This window comes from Nerophis ophidion, linkage group LG17, assembly GCF_033978795.1.
Source record: "Nerophis ophidion isolate RoL-2023_Sa linkage group LG17, RoL_Noph_v1.0, whole genome shotgun sequence".
NCBI classification, from domain to species: domain Eukaryota; kingdom Metazoa; phylum Chordata; class Actinopteri; order Syngnathiformes; family Syngnathidae; genus Nerophis; species Nerophis ophidion.
In genome coordinates this window covers 50766249-50787498 of record NC_084627.1, presented here as the reverse complement: position 1 = coordinate 50787498, position 21250 = coordinate 50766249, and the positions used below count along the sequence as shown (strand labels likewise).

The following is a 21250-nucleotide window of genomic DNA, read 5'->3' as shown; positions in this document are numbered from 1 at the left end:
TCTTACCTTATACACACCATAATAATACTGGTATGTTTAATGCGCTGACAAGCCATCAAGCAGTGCAGCTTCATAGCTTACCAAAGTCCTACTAAAACATTTTGATAGATTTTTGAGCGCCGTGTGTAATGTTCTATATTTACAATGGAACATATAGAATATTGATGTTGTTTACTTGAGTCATATTGCAGTCTACACGTATCTCTTATGTGTGACTGCCATCAACTAGTCACACTTATCATTACACCATGTGTGCGTACGTGTGTGTGTGCGTACGTGTGTGTGTGTGTGTGTGCGTACGTGTGTGTGTGTGTGTGTGTGTGTGTGTGTGTGTGTGTGTGTGTGTGTGTGTGTGTGTGTGTGCGTGTGTGCGTGTGTGCGCGCGCGTGCGTGCGTGTGGTCCACAAAACATCATTTCCACACTTCTATTAGCCTCAGGTCCAGTGGACCCGGACATCATATATGTAATAGAAATGTGTGTGTGTGTGTGTGTGGGGGTGGGGGGGTGTGGGGGTGGGGGTGTATGGTGTGTGGTCATTAAATATGTATTCTGATATATGATCTTCACAGAAAATGAGCCAAAGTTATTGAGTCTCAGTTTGGAAAATGAATTAATTGTATCATTATTCTTTTAATAAAAAATGAAAACGGGTCTCACAGACCCGAACACCACACGAAGAAAAAGAAGCCTTAGAAGTTTTGTTGAGGATTGATGTTCCTTCTTTCGCATTCTTTTCCTTCCTCAGTTTTATTTATTTACACTTTTTCCTTCATTTAGGTTTGTAGGACTGAAAATATAAACATAACAAACATAACAAAAGTATAAAGTCCATTGTATGTTTTACACAAGTAAAATACAAGGTTTTGTGTTTATTCCCACATTAAACTTCAATTGTGTACCCCGCCTTCTGCCCGATTGTAGCTGAGATAGGCACCAGCGACCCCAAAGGGAATAAGCGGTAGAAATGGATGGATGGATGGATGTTTACAGATATAAACATTAAAAGGATATCTAAGGTGTAGCGTTGTCGCCCTCTAGTGGTCAAATTTAACGCTGCACGTATTAAAAGAGGTTTAATCAGCACTGTTACACTCCAACAAAAAGCAACAGGACCACAAATACAAAAAGACATCACGAAGTCAACAATTTAATTAGAATAATAATAGATTTTATTTGTAAAAATTACTTAACATTGAGTAAACAACCTCAAAGTGCTACAGTGTTTAAAAAAAAAAAAAAAAGATAGTAAAAAATAAAAACTAGAACAGCCAAATAGCTAGAACTAGTATGCATACATAAAAAAAAGTCTTTTTTAAAAAGAAGGGTTTTTAAGCCTTTTTTAAAAGCATCCACAGTCTGTGGTGCCCTCAGGTGGTCAGGGAGAGCGTTCCACAGACTTGGAGCAGCGGAGCAGAAAGCCCGGTCTCCCATAGTTCGTAGCTTTGTCCTCGGAGGTTGGAGGAGGTTAGCTTGTTTGGAGCGGAGGTGTCGTAGAGGATTTGGGGGTGAGCAGTTCTTTGAGGTAGAGGAGGCCATTTCCGTGGAGGCACTGCTGGGTTAGTAGGGAGACTTTGGATTCAATCCTGAGTGGAACAGGAAGAATTGGTGTGATGTGGTCATATTTCCACACTCTCTTCAGGATCTTTATGCACAACATTTACTTTCAAATGTTTGACCAAGTTTGGTGATGAAGATTACATGCTGGGAATGTCATCTTGTTGCTGCTTATCAGGATCAACGCGTCCGGCGCTTAAAAGGTCCGACAGGAAACAACAACTCGAGCACTTGCTCGGGGCAGAACATTCATACTTTGTTTGTCCACTCGTTGTTAAAAGTCCCGTCACGTCCTCACATTGCTGGTTTTGCGAGCAGAGGAGCATGTTCGGCAGCGCACAATCACAGAGTACTTACAAGCAGACACAGTGTGTTGAGAGAAAAGAGAGAAAGAATGCATTGAAGATAAAGATGAAGTTATAACACTGAAACACACTCAGGAAGACATGCTTTAAGACATGGCTAGCAAGCTAGCGGCTAGTGTTTTAGCTACTTTTAAATCACTAATCCTTGTATCCATGGCGACAAATAAAGTATGTTTCTTACAAGTATCATCCCTGCAGGACGAGTACTAGCTAAACATGCTTCACGACACACCGTAGCTCACCGTGACGCCGTTCCTGAATGTAAACAAACGGCATGGGTGGATCTACACCTGACATCCACTGTAATGATACCAAGTAAAGGAGCGTATCTTGTCGATTCTATTATGATAACATCGATATATATATATATATATATATATATATATATATATATATATATATTTTTTTTTTTATCGTCACAAAATCTTTGGAGGACTTTGAATATGACCAATGTATGATCCTGTAACTGCTTGGTATCAGATCGATACCCAAATGTGTGGTATCATCCAAAACTAATGTAAAGCATCCAAACAACAGAAGAATAAGTGATTTTTACATTTTAACAGAAGTGTAGATAGAACATGTTGAAATGGAAAATAAGCAAATATTAACAGTAAATGAACAAGTGGATTAATAATCTATTTTTACAGCTTTTCCTTTTTAATGTTGACAAAATAATAGAATGGAAAATGACACTAATCAGGAGCCTTTGTTGGTTTATTTACAAGACAAGGTTTCTTGTATGTTCGCTATTTTATTTAAGGACAAAATTGTTCTTCGGTTGCAAAAAGAAAAATATGTTTAATGTACCGTTAAGATTTTTTGTTTAAAATAAAGCCAAAAGATGTGGCGTTTGCGAACGAGTCGAGTCTTTTGAATGGCTCTTTAAAGTTAATGATGAGAATTAGCTGTTGGTTTGCGAGTTCTTTTCATCTGGACATTTCTGCCTTCTAAATATACGCAAAATAAGTCGAAGGGAAACCTAGCGAGTCAGCTAGTTACCAAAATACCTGAACAGTTTATGAGCGGGTTTTCATTCAACTTTCCGTTAATGTCAGACACGGCACAGGAGCCCAGCGTGCAGGTTTTAACAAGGTTTTAATAATCATATGTTTTTTAACAAAAGTCTTCTCTTTAGCAGGACGTTACTTTTCAGTCACGTCCGTATCTTCTCCCCTTTCCTGCTCCCGGCCGCTTACTCTTAAAGACAACAGATGATTAGATCAACACGTGTCACCTGTGAAATATAATCACCGTCCAGTTGTGTCTCGCCGTCAGCACTGCCCCCCCTCCCCCCTCCCCCTGTCCTCAGCACCATGGACAGAGGCGGTGACCTTTGCTCCTGCAGGCAGCGCTGGCCACACCTCCACCCACACAGAAAATGATTAATCATTGAATTTTGGGGCAGATCCGAATCATTTCTAACATGTTACCTTAAATTTATGTCAAAAGCCTTAACTTCCCCAGAAACGGGGAACAGACTGTGGTGAAGTAGGCCGGCTTCGTTGCGTGAAGAACTAACATTTTTGGTTGTGTTTTCCGCTCCGTATGCCGAATGGCAATATCCGAAAAATATCTCGATATGTTTTCCATAAAGTAAAAACAAAACACAAAACAGTCCTAGTTTATTAAAACTATGCATGCTTGTATTTTTCTATGATTTGTTGTGATGATAAAATGCAAAAGTGTGATGAATTGACAGCACTAATCAAATGAATTCAACACAAAATAACAAAAAACATTTAAAATAAGAAAGTTAATTGTTTTTGTGGCTGGCAGGATTCCGTACTTCGAGACGAGTGCGGCGACCGGGGCGGAGGTGGACAAGTCCGTGGTCACTCTGCTGGACCTGGTGATGAAGAGGATGGAGCAGTGCGTGGACAAACCCCCCGCCGAGCCCGCCAACGGCACCGGAACCACCAAGCTCTCCGCCGCACAGCCCGAGGAGAAGAAATGTGCATGCTAAGATGAGTTGATCCCGGGAAAAAAAAAAACTTGATCTGCCCCTCCTCACCTATTGCTTGCATGCTTCTCCTCGTTCGACTCGTTTCCTTCTTGCAAAAAACCCCAACATATCCTTTCCCGCCCTTTTGCTTCCTTCCGCCTGCTGCCACACTGAAAGCTAGTTCTCCCTCTGCTGGTCATTCAAGCTACTGCAGTCTGGGAGGAAAAGACCATTTGGTTTCCTGGCTTCACCTGCAGGACAGTTCTGCATGGTCCTGGTCTCTGAGTTCCATGGTCCAATGCCTTTCTGCTACTATGCCAGTTGTAGTAATACTGCAACTTGCTCTATATACTAACAGTGTCCACTTGACTTCCAAACCTGTCACTGCAACTATTTTACAATCATAATTAACTGTCATAATTAATGATCCCCATCGCTCAATGCCTTCTATGCTTGTACAGTACAGTGAGACTTCACTTTTGGCATGTAATCCATCCCAAAAGTTGCCTTACTAAATTATGTAAGTCCAATTAAACGGTTCCAAACACCCAGTTTATGAACCAAAACACTTTTTATAGAGAACATTTTAAGTGAAATAAAAATACATGATAAATGAACATTTAACATATTTTTACATTTAATACAAACGTGTGGGCAAAGATGGCAATGTATTTTGCTACCACGTCTTTCTCGAATTCAATATTTTGCAACTTTTTCCATCAAAGTGCTGATACTCGCAACTTCATTTGGCCCCCGTGGTGATTGATTTTGCAGTCGTAGTCGATAAAGGAGACGGCCTTATTAGTGCAGGTACTTGGTTCTGCTCAATATTACATGCGCAAACCCACTAATTTGTCACATGCAATGTTGGGTGTTTGTAAACCATCTTGGTATACAAAAAAAAGGAACAAAATTTTGCCAAATTGTTGGTAAATATGAAAAGTGATGTTTCAAATCCACCGCCACAGTAGCTTTTTTGTTGGATAAACCACAAAAATTTAGAAAACCCCAAAAATGCGAGAGCGATTGTGCTATAACTGTGTTAAATATCATATATTAATTTAAGTCCACCCTTTGTATGCATCAAAAAATAGTTTGCTGTATAAACAGTAAAACATTTCCCTTGATAGCAATCATAGAAAATGCATTGAGCTTTTTTGAAGTAAAACCAGATATTGATTTCTTTTCTTTTTGTCGTTTTTTAATTGATCTATTTCATAATCCCTGTGATATTGTTATATTACACAGTAACAACCTTCATGGCATCATTTTCCCTCCAGAACTTATAAATATCCATATTTTGGACCTGTTATAAAAACAAACCCATAGATCACAAATAGGGGATCGACTCTGAACATATTAGTTGTGCAAATGTACTCAAAGAATTCACTTTCCTAAAAGGTTTCTAAAAAATAATAATAAATGCCTGTTTTATTATTAGACTCAATTCTACTTTGGAAATGATTACAACACTTACGCATAATCAGCATTTTAGTGGCAAGTTGCTAATTGCTTCAGCTTTCACGCTAACATGACGACAGCATAGAACGTGTGCAATGGAGGGGGAAAACAATCATATTATATTTATATAAACAATCACAATGTTTGTATTTAACATTACAAATGTAAATAACTTACCTAAAACCGTATCCACTCACAGTAATATGTGGAGAATAAATACTAAAGCTGGTAAAAGAGAACACAACAATACAACACCCGGTGTGAAAGTCAACAAAAACATGTTACACAACAAAACAATTGTACATATTTTTTTTTTTTTTACATTTACTGCAATTGTTGACATTGAGCTGATAACAAAAAAAGTAACATAAAATTAAAAACATATGCATAAAACAATGGAAGGATAAAAATACAATTATTCCATTTTATTGCATACAAATTGAAGCCTAAAGTGGCAAATAAATAAACAAAAGCAAAAAACTGTTAGCTCCTGGACAAAACATATTCCTTGAGTTTGTAAACAATATACAAATACAACAAATATAATATAAACAATAGAATGTTTGTGAAAATAGACTGCAAAATATCAATCTCATCACATGAGTATTGGTGCGATACTACCTATGATGCTGATACTGGATAGTTGCATGGATCTGCCCACCTGGTTAACCATCAGCTGTTTGATGGACAGATGCAACATCCACGAGTGAAACATGACACCAAATGCAAACTAGTGGTATCAACATAGTTCATGTTCAGTCCAATAGTTCAATCCAATCCCCAAATGTAAAACACTACTCCCAAAAAGTAAGAGTTATTTGGGTGAATTTTTTTTCTGAAGCTGAAATGCCTGAAAACCCCTTTTTTCTTTTTTTTTTTTGAACTAATTGATTTATTTTACTGCTTTGCCTCCTTCCAAAATAACTTGTGGTGCCACGGCAGATTTATTTGTTGTCCGTTCACACTCCTTGCTTGCTGATATCCACTTCAAATGTGCCTGACCAACACTTTCATGCAAGCGCCGCCTGCTTTTGTGCAAGTCAGCCATTTTTCCTCAAGTCACAGGACACCCGGAACTGCCTTACATCATGAAAATCTGCTTCAAAGTCTTGGTTTGCAGTAGAAAAAGAAACCGAAGCAGCTTTCTTTCCATCCTTGAGTTTCTTTCTCCCCGCCCCCAAGAATGCGTCCGTAAGACACAAATGAGTCGGCGGTGAGGATTTCTAACAGCATTAACAAAATAGAAGTTCTATATATAAGAGAGTATATACAGTGTGTTTATTTCTGTCAAGTTTTGTATCGTGCACAATGGATCTCTTTAAAAAGGTTCTGTGCTTTGTCACCTTTAATATGCCGATGTGCCAAATCCAAATAAAACAAGAAGAACCGCAGAAAAAGTTGTTTTTCCAAAATACCTCAATGGAAGTGTTCTGTCACATTTAATGTGTGTGTGTGTGTGTGTGTGTGTGTGTGTGTGTGTGTGTGTGTGTGTGTGTGTGTTTGTGTTTGCAAGTCATCAAGTCGTTCAAAGTCACTCTTGTTTTCTCTTACAGAGTCAGAAATAACAACAAATAAAACATTATATATAAATATTTATATATACATACATATATATATATATATATATATATATATATATATATATATATATATATATATATATATATATATATATATATATATATATATATATATATTAGGGTTGCAAATCTTTGGGTGTCTCATGATTCGATTCAATATCGATTCTTGGGGTCACGATTCGATAATATATTGATTTTTTTTCGATTCAATTCTCGATTCAAAAATGATATTTTCCCGATTGAAAAAGATTGTGTATTCATTCAATACATAGATTTCAGCAGGATCTACCCCAGTCTGCTGACATGCTAGCAGAGTAGTAGATTGTTGTATAAAAAAAAAAAAGCTTTTATAATTGTAAAGGACAATGTTTTATCAACTGATTGCAATAATGTAAATTTGTTTTAACTATTAAACAAACCAAAAGTATGACTTATTTTATCTTTGTGAAAACATTGGACACAGTGTGTTGTCCAGCTTATGAGATGCCATGCAAGTGTAAGCCACTGTGACACTATTGTTCTGTTTTATTATTTTTATAAATGTCTAATGATAATGTCAATGAGGGATTTTTAATCACTATGCTGAAATCATAATATTGATACTGTTAATCATTTTTGTTTCACTACTTTTGTTTTGTTCTGTGTGGTGTTTGTGTCTCCTCTCAATTGTTCTGTTTATTGCAGTTCTGAGTGTTGCTGGCTCAGCTTTGCTTTTGGAATTGGATTGCATTGTTATGCTATTGTTGTGTCGTGGTTTGTATATATATATATATATATATATATATATATATATATATATATATATATATATTTATTCATGTGTGTATATATATATATTCATGTGTGTGTGTGTATATATATATATATATATATACACGTGTATATGTATATATATATATATATATATATATACGTGTATATATATATACATATGTATCATGCATCCGGAGTTGCATGATCTAAAGGTGGGAGGATGTAACCTGGGTGACAAAACCCCATTAAATATCCTCATTTAAATATCTTTTCAAAACCCCATTGAATATTATTTCTAATTAAATATCTTTCTATTTAAATATAATTTTACTTAAATATCCTTTCTATTTATATAACCTTTCAAATCCCTATTAAATATGATATTTATTTTCGTGTCGTTGCGTGCGTCATTGCGTCACGCGGTCACGTGACCTATGGCGGGAAGCATAGAGTCCAGTAGTTAGTTCCAGGAAGAGCGAGAGGGACATTGCTGCAGGTATGTGACTCTTTCATGCTTTTATTATTAACTAAGTTCTTTTAACTGAAATGTAATCATGTGGAACTGCAGGAGCCAACTACTGAAGCCGTGGGTCGTCGTGCGAGAGAGTTTAAGTGGGATTTATCTGCGGAATTGGTGAGTTGCATCTGTGTAGCTTAGCCGATACATTCATTTTGAATGGAGCTGTTAGCATCTACTTCTATGTCTGTTTTTAACTGAATATAGTCAACTCAATGAAACCTTAGCACTCTCAACAATTGTCTGATTTGTTTAACTGAATATAGTCAACTCAATGAAACCTTAGCACTCTCAACAATTGTCTGATTTGTTTAACTGAATATAGTCAACTCAATGAAACCTTAGCACTCTCAACAATTGTCTGATTTGTTGCTGGCTTGTGTTAATTGTTTGATGCTTGTCAATGTTATGCATCTAATGTATTTTATGATGCAGTCCAGTCAACCACTGTCTGCTATGCACCTTATTTGTGGATGAAATGGCTACATTTTGATATTAGAGAATTAATATTTTGATATAACAATTATTATATTTATTCTAATTGGATTCATGAATTATTTATTGTACAATATTAAGGAATATACTTGCTCTTTGAATACAGTAGTATTATTTAGTATCTGAATGTATTTTGTGTGTGGGCACTGGAAAATTGCCTGGTCCTGCCCTTGTTGTACAGGACATGTTGGATGGCGGGCTAGACTGGTCCTGCCCTTGTTGTACAGGACATGTTGGATGGCGAGCTAGACTGGTCCTGCCCTTGTTGTACAGGACATGTTGGATGGCGGGGTAGACTGGTCCTGCCCTTGTTGTACAGGACATGTTGGATGGCGAGCTAGACTGGTCCTGCTCTTGTTGTACAGGACATGTTGGATGGCGAGCTAGACTGGTCCTGCCCTTGTTGTACAGGACATGTTGGATGGCGAGCTAGACTGGTCCTGCTCTTGTTGTACAGGACATGTTGGATGGCGAGCTAGACTGGTCCTGCCCTTGTTGTACAGGACATGTTGGATGGCGAGCTAGACTGGTCCTGCTCTTGTTGTACAGGACATGTTGGATGGCGAGCTAGACTGGTCCTGCCCTTGTTGTACAGGACATGTTGGATGGCGAGCTAGACTGGTCCTGCTCTTGTTGTACAGGACATGTTGGATGGCGGGCTAGACTGGTCCTGCCCTTGTTGTACAGGACATGTTGGATGGCGAGCTAGACTGGTCCTGCTCTTGTTGTACAGGACATGTTGGATGGCGAGCTAGACTGGTCCTGCCCTTGTTGTACAGGACATGTTGGATGGCGAGCTAGACTGGTCCTGCTCTTGTTGTACAGGACATGTTGGATGGCGAGCTAGACTGGTCCTGCCCTTGTTGTACAGGACATGTTGGATGGCGAGCTAGACTGGTCCTGCTCTTGTTGTACAGGACATGTTGGATGGCGAGCTAGACTGGTCCTGCCCTTGTTGTACAGGACATGTTGGATGGCGAGCTAGACTGGTCCTGCCCTAGAGTCTGAAGCTTTATGCCTGGAACAGAAGCAACCAAGCGAACTGAATCCAGCCAAGCGAGCCCCGGGCAGGTAGGAGGCTCCTCAGCAGCCGCTCTGTTTTTTTCCCTTTGGTTTTCCATAACGCAACATATTCATTTCTGTCCTCCCTGAACTTTCACATTGACCTTGTTACTTACCTTCACTAAAACCCCTCTGGACACTGCCACCACAAGGTGGACTTTGCAAGGTCCTTTAATGAAGTGTCGTGTTGCGCTTATACCATTCTTGGTCAAAACAAGGACTGAATCAAGTACTTTATCACATTGTAAATATTGAACATTCTGTAATTTGTTGAAAATGTGAACGTCCATTCCAATTTACATGTCTGTTTGTTGTTTATTTTTTCCTATAATTCTTTAATATAATTTGGTACCATTTAAACTTAAAACCTGTGTTCAGTCTTCATTACTCTCCATCTAGCCCAGTTATATAATTCCTTGTTTACTTAATACTTGTACAGTGCTTTACTTAAGTAACATAGAGGCTGCATATTTATGTACACATATGTATATATATTTGTATGTATATATACATTTATGTACATATACATATATACATGTTCATACATATATGTATATATATGTATGTATACACGTGTATGGATATATGTATATATATGTATATAAATGTATATGTGAGAATATATGTATGTGTGTATATATATATATATATATGTGTATGTATATATGTATGTACATATATGTATGTGTATATATATATTTGTATGTATGGATACATATATATGTATCTATACATATATGTATGTATAGATACATATATATGTATTTATGTGTATATATACATATATGTATGTATACATATATACATGTACATATATATGTGTACATATATATGTATACATATATATATATACATGTACATATATATGTATGTATACATATATATGTACATATATATGTATGTATACATATATATGTACATATATATGTATGTATACATATATATGTACATATATATGTGTGTATACATGTATATGTACATATGTGTGTATACATGTATATGTACATATATGTGTGTATACATGTATATGTACATATATATGTGTGTATACATGTATATGTACATGTATATGTATAAATATGTGTATGTATATATGTACGTATAAATGTATATATATGTATATGTGTAAGAATAGTTATATGTATGTATGTGTATATATATATGTATGTATTTATATATGTATGTATATTTATATATATATCTACATGTTTGTGTATATACGTGTATGTATATATGTATGTGTATATATCCAAATATGTATTTATATAAATGTAAATATGTAGGTATGTCTATATGTTTGTGTATATATGTATGTATATATACGTGTATGTGTATATATCTATATGTATGTATTTACATATGTATATATGTATGTATGTTTATATCTATATATGTATGTATGTGTATATATATAAATTATATATATATACATTATATTATATATGTATATAATATATATTATATATCATATATATTTATATTATATAATATATATATTATTATTTATATTATAATATATATATATTATATATATATAAGATATATATATATATATATATTATATATATATAGAGAGCTAGCTTCCGCAGCTAGTGGGTCAATGAGGATGACTCCTGTTTTATTTTATTTGATCAGCCGTTTTCCTGCTGTGTTGCAGGACCCAGGAAAAATTTAATTGTATACTTGTGGCTTTTAGATTGTGGCAGCAGTAAATCAAGCACACGTTTACTGTGGAGAAGAATTTATTCAGGAAATTCTCACCAAAGACAGAATTTGAAAACCAAAAATAAATATCAATCAGAACCAGTGGAATTATGGGATGGAGTGGAGGAGAAACACAGGAACCGTTAAATGCAAATAGCTTGTGTGATGCAGAAAAAAAATTAGTAATAACATGATAGTTATGGCATAAACCAACATTGTAGTTATGGCATAAACCAACATTATTATAGTTATAGCATAAACCAACATTATTCCAACAGTAAACTAACACCAGCAAATGTAAACAAAGTAGAGAATCCAGAGAGTATCTCTGAATATCGGTTCATAATATTGCATTTCTGTAAAAAATATATATATATATATATATATATAGTTGGACTTTGGTGACTTTAGGTCAACAGTGCGACTGTCAAAGCACTTTTTAAACAAATAGTCCTTCCTTAAGCCTTTTATTTTACAGTCTGGATGTTAAAGCACATTAACATCCTTCTTTTCTTGATATGAGACACAATAAGTAAGTTCTTGCACTCAGCAGCTACACCCCCCAAAAAAGTATTTAGTCAGCATTTTAGAAGTATATACAATCATGTGTACCCGCTCAAGTGATTACAACATATTGTGTTTATTTACGCCACATAACAAACTGATACCTTGAGTATAAAACACCGTGTGGGACTTTGCCCTCCTTTCTCTTCTAACCCTGCAACATATTAAATATGTCAACAACCGAAAGATTGTCATTACAAAACATTTCTTTACTGGACTTATGGATGCCAAAACTGCATTAAATACCATTTTTTTTGTTTTTGTTCAGCAAACAATGGTCGCTAAGTTACTATCTTAAGGATATTTTCAACTCACACCCTAAAGACATTTTTGATTGCAGAATTTGGTTTGGTAAATAAAGTATTTATTCCATACTACTAACAAGAATATAGCTTTTTAAAAGAGGATTTATTCTGTTGTTCAGCACTAAATAAATCTGAGTGCACCAATCAAAAGTGAGCATTGCAGTGGAACCTGTTTAAGTCGACGCCCCCCGCCGGACATTCTCAAATTATTTTTTTTTTAGATCTTTAAGATGGGAAAAAGTGTAGCTGCCGTTATGTGAGCTCAGGTTTTTAAATGACCGGAAGTCTTTGACGGTTGGGAGAGTGGCCGTGCCAGCAACCTGAGGGTTCCTGGTTTGATCCCCTACTTCTACCAACCTCCTCACGTCCGTTGTGTCCTTGAGCAAGACACTTCACCCTTGCTCCTGATGAGTGCTGGTTGGCGCCTTGCATGGCAGCTCCCTCCATCAGTGTGTGAAGGTATGTGTGAATGTGGAAATAATGTCATTTGAGTTCCTTAAAGGTAGAAAAGTGCTATAACCCATTTACCATTTTATTTACCATTCAGTTATTTAGTACATAACTCCACGTCTTCATTCTCTGGTTTTGATGCCTCCAGTGACAATCTACAATGTAAATAATCATGAAAATAAAGAAAACGTATTGAAAGAGAAGGTGTGTCTAAACTTTTGGTCTCTACTGTATGTTGACGTTTATTTTTTTAGTAAGAATGCAGCGGACCGGGACTTGAGTTCATTGAAAAGATGGTTTGTCGACTGAAGAAGGTTCCACTGTATTCTCTTTGCAAAAGCAGAATTGTCGATGCAGTAAATTGTGCAAGGCTTTTATGGTTTTTTTTATACGTTTAAATCTAAAATCCAAATGAACGGAGTGACTGAGAATGAAGAAGGCAACATTCTGCTCAACATTTGACATTCCAGACTGCCATGTTGGTGTCAGACCTGCAGATATGTCATGTGACTCAGTACAATACACTTCCTGTTACACACCTGTGTGAGTCCTACTTAAAAAGAAGAAGGCCTTGGAATACAAGAATAACCCAGTGGAAACACCATGGAATATTTAATACTAGTATGTTCTGATGCTGATAAGTGTTGAAGGCACTGATAGAGAAGCTGTGGAATCTTCCTCCCTCTTCCTAAACACACCCAAGTTAAACATCGGTGACCTTACTGATCTGTTCCGGCGCTTTCTCTACTTTCTCCTCCTCCTGTTCTTGCTCAAGCTCGCCATCCACGTCCACGCCGAGGTCCAGCCACAGGTTATCCAGAGTGTGACGAATAGTCAGGGTCTCCTTTCGACTGCAGACAGGGAACAATTACCACTTTTTTGACCTCCGTGTCTTTGGGTGCAGAAGATGACAAAACTGTACTGTCTTTGGAACTATTCTATGTTTCAGACTATATATACAAATATATATTTTAAATGTCTATATTATTCACAATTACTGGTTGTGATGAATAAAACATGGCTTTTTAGGGAGGAATTTGTTTGGCGGTCAGGCTTGTCGCTCACCGCTTTCAGTTTTTATGTCGGATTAAGAAAAATAATCAGGTTAAAGCTAAGCAGTGTCTTACGCAAGCAAAAATGAACCAAAGTGGGACTTTCCAACTGAGGTCAGGGTTTGTTGAGCCACTGACTAAATTAAAGTCTTATCAAACACCATCTAAAGTCTTAACAAGCTGCTCTGCTTAGTTCTGCCTCTGTCAGTAGTCTCTGCAGCACCCAGCGTTGTCCCACCCACACAACCATCTGATTGGTTACACGCAGAGCGCTAACAGCCAATCAGCAGTGCGTATTCAGAGCGCTAACAGCCAATCAGCAGTGCGTATTCAGAGCGCTAACAGCCAATCAGCAGTGTGTATTCAGAGCGCATGGAGACGGTGGTGTGAGAAGAAAAGTGTTTAGCAAGCGAGCACAATGCAGCGGCCTCTCCCCAAATGATAAAAACTTCCAAATCAAATACTAGTAACATCACTATGAGTCCGTTGACCTTCTAGCTCACCTCAAGGACAGCTCGCTTGCAGTCCTCGAGTTGAAGGCTAATTAGCTTTTAGCATAACGTTAGCTCACTGTGCGGCGTGTGTTACAGCGAAGCCGAGAGAAAGACAAACATTATTAACCTACAAATAACTAAGTTTTTTTACTTGACCTTTTTCTGTTTTGATTGAGCTGTGTTGAAGCAGCAAAAAAGGACGTTAAGTTAGATAAAGAGTTTCCTGAAGCTGTCTCTGATAGTGTATATAATAATGTAAGTGCATCATAAAGTCTACATGAACTCCATGGTGTTCAGGGATGAATAGTCTCTCCTATTGCTAATGTACTATTTTTTCAGCTATAGTTACATGAATCATTAGTAATGTAGCAGCATAGTTTTGAATGGCAGGGTCCCTGCTATCACTTGTTGATAAAAATAAACATTTACATAATAAAAATCAACTACAGGCTTCCCAAATGTCAGCATGTGGCCCCACTTTTAACTCTATTTCAAACGATTATTGCAAACGCTTACTTACAGTAAGTCATTATTTTGTCATTATTTTGACTTAAGTAAATTACTTAGTCATAATGATGACGTAGTATCTCAGGTAACTAGGACTGTTTTGTTTTTACTTTACGGAAAAAATATTGAGATATATTGCCATTCAGCAAATGGTTGCAGAAAACACAACCAAAAGTTGTAGGCTTTTTCATGCGATGAAGCTGGCCTACTTCACCGCAGTCTGTAATCTATTGCCCCTCCCGAGTTTACTCGTTATTTTCGACAGTCCTATATTGACTTTGACATTTTCAAGTGTGGTGCAAGAAAGGTGAGTATCTGCTGCCTACTTGACATGTTGTTCCAGCAGCTGCCTTTGCAGTCGTCCATTGGACTCCCTCTCCTCCGCCAGCTCCCGCTGAGTGTGACGCAGCTGTGTGTCTCTCCGGCTGGCCTCTTCCTCCGTCTCGTTGAGTTGGCGCTTCAGGGTGCGGATCCTCTGGGCCATCTGCGGGAGCCAATCAGAGAGCAGCTAGGCACGCACCATCCCATCTCAGCGAGTAGTGGTCGGAAAGTTACCAAGTCCTTCTGCTCGGTGGCTATCCTGTGCTCCTCCTCCATCTGATCGCCCAGTTCATTGATCCTCCTCTCCAGTTTGCCAATGCTGTTGTTAAGAAGAGCTTTACTCCTGCAGAAATACACAAGGGGGTCCATTTAAAAGGTTGTTCCAACAATAATAAACATAGAATCCCTGTCTGCATTTACGCCATTCGCTCATTTTCAAGCTTTTTTGAGTCACACACAAAAGCTGATTGGGTACTCGAGACTCGAGATATATTCTTTTCCAGCAGATTTGGTCACATTTTTAGTAGACCCATAATACATTTGGGAAAGAAACAAACTTCATTAGAGAAAGTCCGATAATGGCTTTTTTTTCCCCGATATTCGATACTGCCAACTCTTAATTACCGCTTCTGATATCAACCGACACCGATATATTCAGTGGTGGAATGAACACATTATTATGCCTCATTTTGTTGTGATGCATTAAACAATGTAACAAGGTTTTCCAGAAATAAATCAACTCAAGTTATGGAAAAAAATGCCAACATGGCACTGCCATATTTATTATTGAAGTCACAAAGTGCATTATTTGTTTTTTTAAACATGCCTCAAAACAACAGTTTGGAATTTGGGACATGCTCTCCCTGAGAGAGCATGAGGAGGTTGATCTTGCGGTTTTTTTTAGGGGGTAGCAGGGGGTGTATATTGTAGCTTCCCCAAATAAGTTAGTGCTGCCATGGATTCTGGATATTTTTCATGGTGTGTTACGGTGTGGATGTTCTCCCGAAATGTGTTTGTCATTCTTGTTTGGTGTGGGTTCACACTGTGGCGCATATTTCTAACAGTGTTAAAGTTGTTTATACGGCCACCCTCAGTGTGACCTGTATGGCTGTTGACCAAGTATGCCTTGCATTCACTTGTGTGAAAAAGTCGTAGATATTGTGTGACTGGGCCGGCACACAAAGGCAGTGCCTTTAAGGTTTATTGGCGCTCTGTACTTTCAAAAGACATACATTTTACTTTTTGAAACCAATACCGATAGTTTTGAAATAGATACCGATAATTTCCAATATTGCATTTTAAAGCATTTATCGGCCGATGATATCGGCAGTCCGATATTATCGGACATCCCTACCAATAACCAATCACATCACCTGAGAACTAGCGTCCTCTGCAGTGGACGTTATTTTTTTCTTTTTGCCATTTTTACACATTTCCTTGTTCATGCGAAAACACAAACGTCGACTGCAGAGGAGTCCGATTATCAGGAGGTTAGCTTCATCTAAGTATCATTAGATATCACTTGACACACAAAGGAAGTGCCTTTAAGGTTTATTAGCGGTCCGTACTTCTTTCTCCCTATGTCCGTGTACACAGCGGCGATTTAAAAAGTCATACATCTTACTTTATGAATCCGATAATTTCCGATATTACATTGTAAAACATTTATTGGACATCTCTAAACTTCATGAATGTTTTTTATGAGCAACAAGTATGTGTTCCAATCACTCCATCACACAAAACTAAAAGTTGTAGAAATGATTGGAAACTCAAGACAGCCATGACATAATATCCTTTACAAGTGTATGTCTACTTTTGACCACGGCTGTAAATCAGTAAAGGTATCAATTCCTGGTGCTGGTACCCAGTTGTACCAATTGTTGATATTTTGATGGTGTTTAATGTTAATTGTTTAATAATAACATATATTTTCTTCATGTCAAATGTGTTACTGTGAGCTGATAATAAGTGTGCTGTGATCAGTTGTTCTATATCTTGTCTTACAATACAGAGGAAGTTGCTCAGGACAACAACATCGTGCAAGATAAAAGAACAGTCCCACAGACCACGGCTGGGATGCAGAGTGAAGTATTATCTAGACTGGAAGTACCTCTCCTCAGTCCTGAGAGCGTTCTCCAGTTCTTTGACTCGGCTCTCCGACTTGGAGATGATATCGTCCGAAGGTTTGGAACTCTGAAGGTCGTCCAACTCCACGCGGAGATCGCGGTACTTCAGAGAGACACAGAAATGTTTTTTGTTATTTAATCATCACAGGTGATTGTTTTGTAAGCCTTCTCAGATTGCAAATGAAACCACGCCCCATCCTCTTCAAAACTTTAGAAAATGAAGAGTTGAAACAGATGTCTGGAAGTAGTCACCGCTACTTTCTTCTTCCAGACACGGTCAAAAACAAACCCCATAAACATGATATAGATTCAGGAGGAGCTCCTCCCCCTTTGACCTAATGTCCAAATAAGTACTTCCACCTCGCTGTGACATCACAACTTAGCCTGACTGCAAACCCCTGGACACTGACTGATCCAAAACTGTGTGCAAACTCACGCCAAAACGCATTAAAGCTTATGATTTGATGCATTGTTCGACACGAGTATCCAACATTGGAGGATCATTTAGTCACAGAGTCTGAAAAGACAGAATTCATCATACAAAAAGGCCAAAATGTTTGGACACATCTTCAAGTAAAAACAGAGGTGCAAATACACAAAACCCAGAACCAGTGAAGTTAGCACCTTGTGTAAAGTGTAAATAAAACAGAATACAATGATTTGAATATCCTTGTCAACTTATATTCAATTGAATAGACTGCAAAAACAAGATCTTTATCGTTCGAACTGAGAAACTTTTTGTGTGCAAATAATCATTAACCTGGAATATAATGGCAGCAACACCATCCATCCATCCATTTTCTACCGCTTATTCCCTTTGGGGTCGCGGGGGGCAACTGGTGCCTATCTCGGCTACAATCGGGCGGAAGGCAGGGACGTCAGCAACACATTACAAAAAAGTTGTCATGGGCATTTTTACCAGTGTGTTACATGGCCTTTCCTTTTAACAACACTCAGTAAACGTTTGGGAACTGAAAAGACACATTTTTGAAGCTGGACTACAGGCAGGCCAGTCTCGTACCCGCACTCTTTTACTATGAAGCCACGCTGTTGTAACACGTGGCTTTGCATTGTCTTGCTGAAATAAGCAGGGGCATCCATAATAACGTTGCTTGGATGACAACAAATGTTGTTCCAAAACCTGTATGGACCATTCAGTATTAATGGTGCCTTCACAGATGTGTAAGTTACCCATGCCTTGGGCACTAATACACCCCCATACCATCACAGATGTGTAAGTTACCCATGTCTTGGGCACTAATACACCCCCATACCATCACACATGTGTAAGTTACCCATGTCTTGGGCACTAATACACCCCCATACCATCACACATGTGTAAGTTACCCATGTCTTGGGCACTAATACACCCCCATACCATCACACATGTGTAAGTTACCCATGCCTTGGGCACTAATACACCCCCATACCATCACACATGTGTAAGTTACCCATGTCTTGGGCACTAATACACCCCCATACCATCACACATGTGTAAGTTACCCATGTCTTGGGCACTAATACACCCCCATACCATCACACATGTGTAAGTTACCCATGTCTTGGGCACTAATACACCCCCATACCATCACACATGTGTAAGTTACCCATGTCTTGGGCACTAATACACCCCCATACCATCACACATGTGTAAGTTACCCATGCCTTGGGCACTAATACACCCCCATACCATCACACATGTGTAAGTTACCCATGCCTTGGGCACTAATACACCCCCATACCATCACACATGTGTAAGTTACCCATGCCTTGGGCACTAATACACCCCCATACCATCACAGATGTGTAAGTTACCCATGTCTTGGGCACTAATACACCCCCATACCATCACACATGTGTAAGTTACCCATGCCTTGTTCACTAATACACCCCCATACCATCACACATGTGTAAGTTACCCATGCCTTGGGCACTAATACACCCCCATACCATCACACATGCTGGCTTTTCCACTTTGCGCCTAGAACAATCCAGACAGCTCTTTTCCTCTTTGTTCCGGAGGACACGATGTCCACAGTTTCCAAAAACAATTTGAAATGTGGACTCGTCAGACCACAGAACACTTTTCCACTTTGCATCAGTCCATCTTAGATGATCTCGGGCCCAGAGAAGCCGGCAACGTTTCTGGATGTTGTTGATAAATGGCTTTCGCTTTGCATAGTAGAGTTTTAACTTGCACTTACAGATGTAGCAACAAGCTGTAATTACTGATAGTGTTTTCTGAAGGGTTCCTGAGCCCATGCTGTGATATCCTTTACACACCGATGTCGCTTTTTGCTGCAGTATCGTCTGAGGGATCCAAGGTCACGGGCATTAAATGTTACGTGCAGTAATTTCTCCAGATTCTCTGAACCTTTTGATGATATTACAGACTGTAGATGGTGAAACATCTTGAAATAGCTGGTTGAGAAATGTTCTTAAACTGTTCCGACAATTTGCTCACGCATTTGTTGACAAAGTGGTGACCCTCGCCCCATCCTTGTTTGTGAATGACTGAGCATTTCATGGAAGCTGCTTTTATACCCAATTAGCCTGCACACCTGTGGGATGTTCCAAATAAGTGTGTGATGAGCATTCCTCAACTTTCTCAGTCTTTTTTGCCACTAGTGTCAGCTTTTTTGAAACTTGTTACAGGCATCAAATTCCAAATGAAGTAATATTTTCCAAAAATAAAGTTTTCCAGTTGTCTTTGCATTCTATTCAATTGAATATAAGTTGAAAAGGATTTGCAAATCATTGTATTCTGTTTTTATTTAGCATTTACACAACAGGCTGACTTCACTGCTTTTGTAAAATGAAAAGAAAGTGACTGTTTTCTTTTTGTCCACAATGTAAACGTTCATCAAAGCACAGGAGACACGCACCTGTCTCTCCAGGATGTTTCTCTCCGTCTCCAGCTGGTCGTTCAGATCTTTCTCCTGAATGACTTTAATCTGCAGCTGCTCCATCTGACGCCAAACAAAACCTTGTGTTAATAAATCCAAATAATGACATCAAACTAACTCATTGGGGCTTGGTCGACCTGATCAATGGCTCTCTTGTGCTTGGCAGCCCATCTCTGCTCGCTGTCGTGAAGTTCCTCCACGTCGCTCTCCAGGTCCAGCAGCTTCTCCTAAAAGTCACAGGAGGGGAAATAATTACTGCATATCCTGCACATTTGTTTTAAATTGATCCTCTTAGAAGACATTAGCAGTCCAGAATTGTTATCCCGGCCTTATTTAACAGAGAATGCAAAAATAAAACAATTTAAAAAAGAATACTAATGAACATGTACTCAAATGAGGGAAATACATATTTGATCCCCAGCATTTTTCTGTACATGAAGGACAAAACAATTGGAGGTTTTGAGGCTGTCGCTTGGTAGTAAGTTTCAGCTCCCTGAAAAAATGTTGCCAGGTTATCAGCTGCTGCTGAGATACAATTGGTGAGATGATCAAGAGTCAACCTAAAAGCAGCAAAAAGCAGGTCTGCAATGAATTGGAAGCTGCTGGAACACAGGTGTCAGTGTCCACAGGCAAGCATGTTTTGCATGGCCATGGACTGAGAGAACTGTGCAAGAAGGAAGCTCTTGTTCCAGAAGACACACCTTAAAGCTCCTCTAAAGTTTCCTGCTGATCACTTGGACAAAGACAAGACCTTCTACAGGAAAGTTCTGTGGTCAGATGAAGCAAAAATGGAGCTGTTTGGCCATAATACCCAGCAAAATGTTTGGAGGAGAAAAGGTGAGTCTTTTAATCCCAGGAACACCAGGCCTACCATCAAGCATGGTGGTGGTAGTATTATGCTCTGAGACGGTTTTGCTGCCAATAGAACTGGTGCTTTATAGAGAGTAAATGGGACAATGAAAAAGGAGGATTGCCACCAAATTGTTCAGGACAAACTAAAATCATCAGCCCGGAGGTTGGGTCTTGGGCGCAGTTGGATGTTCCAACAGGACAATGACCCCAAACACACCTCAAAAGTGGTAAAGGAA

General features: G+C 38.4%; 2 protein-coding genes across 4 annotated transcripts in view; one reads left to right on the top strand and one right to left on the bottom strand.

The window, feature by feature from the left end:
* The window catches only part of LOC133536527 (ras-related protein Rab-27B-like), a 115426-nt gene extending 108680 nt beyond the window's left edge, over positions 1–6746 (top strand). For all 3 annotated transcript variants that reach the window (XM_061877146.1, XM_061877148.1, XM_061877147.1), the window contains one exon: positions 3700–6746. In XM_061877146.1, the coding sequence (XP_061733130.1) occupies positions 3700–3886 (187 nt within the window). In that variant the 3' untranslated portion in view covers positions 3887–6746. The remainder of the gene's footprint in view (positions 1–3699) is intronic.
* Positions 6747–11457: 4711 nt separating this feature from the next.
* LOC133536556 (uncharacterized) overlaps positions 11458–21250 on the bottom strand; it is a 115409-nt gene continuing 105616 nt past the window's right edge. Inside the window, exons 17-22 of the mRNA XM_061877184.1 lie at positions 20300–20389; positions 20142–20225; positions 17241–17359; positions 15365–15473; positions 15136–15293; positions 11458–13607 (exon numbers count right to left, since the gene is read on the bottom strand). Coding sequence (XP_061733168.1) covers positions 13460–13607; positions 15136–15293; positions 15365–15473; positions 17241–17359; positions 20142–20225; positions 20300–20389 — 708 coding nt within the window. The 3' untranslated portion in view covers positions 11458–13459. The remainder of the gene's footprint in view (positions 13608–15135; positions 15294–15364; positions 15474–17240; positions 17360–20141; positions 20226–20299; positions 20390–21250) is intronic.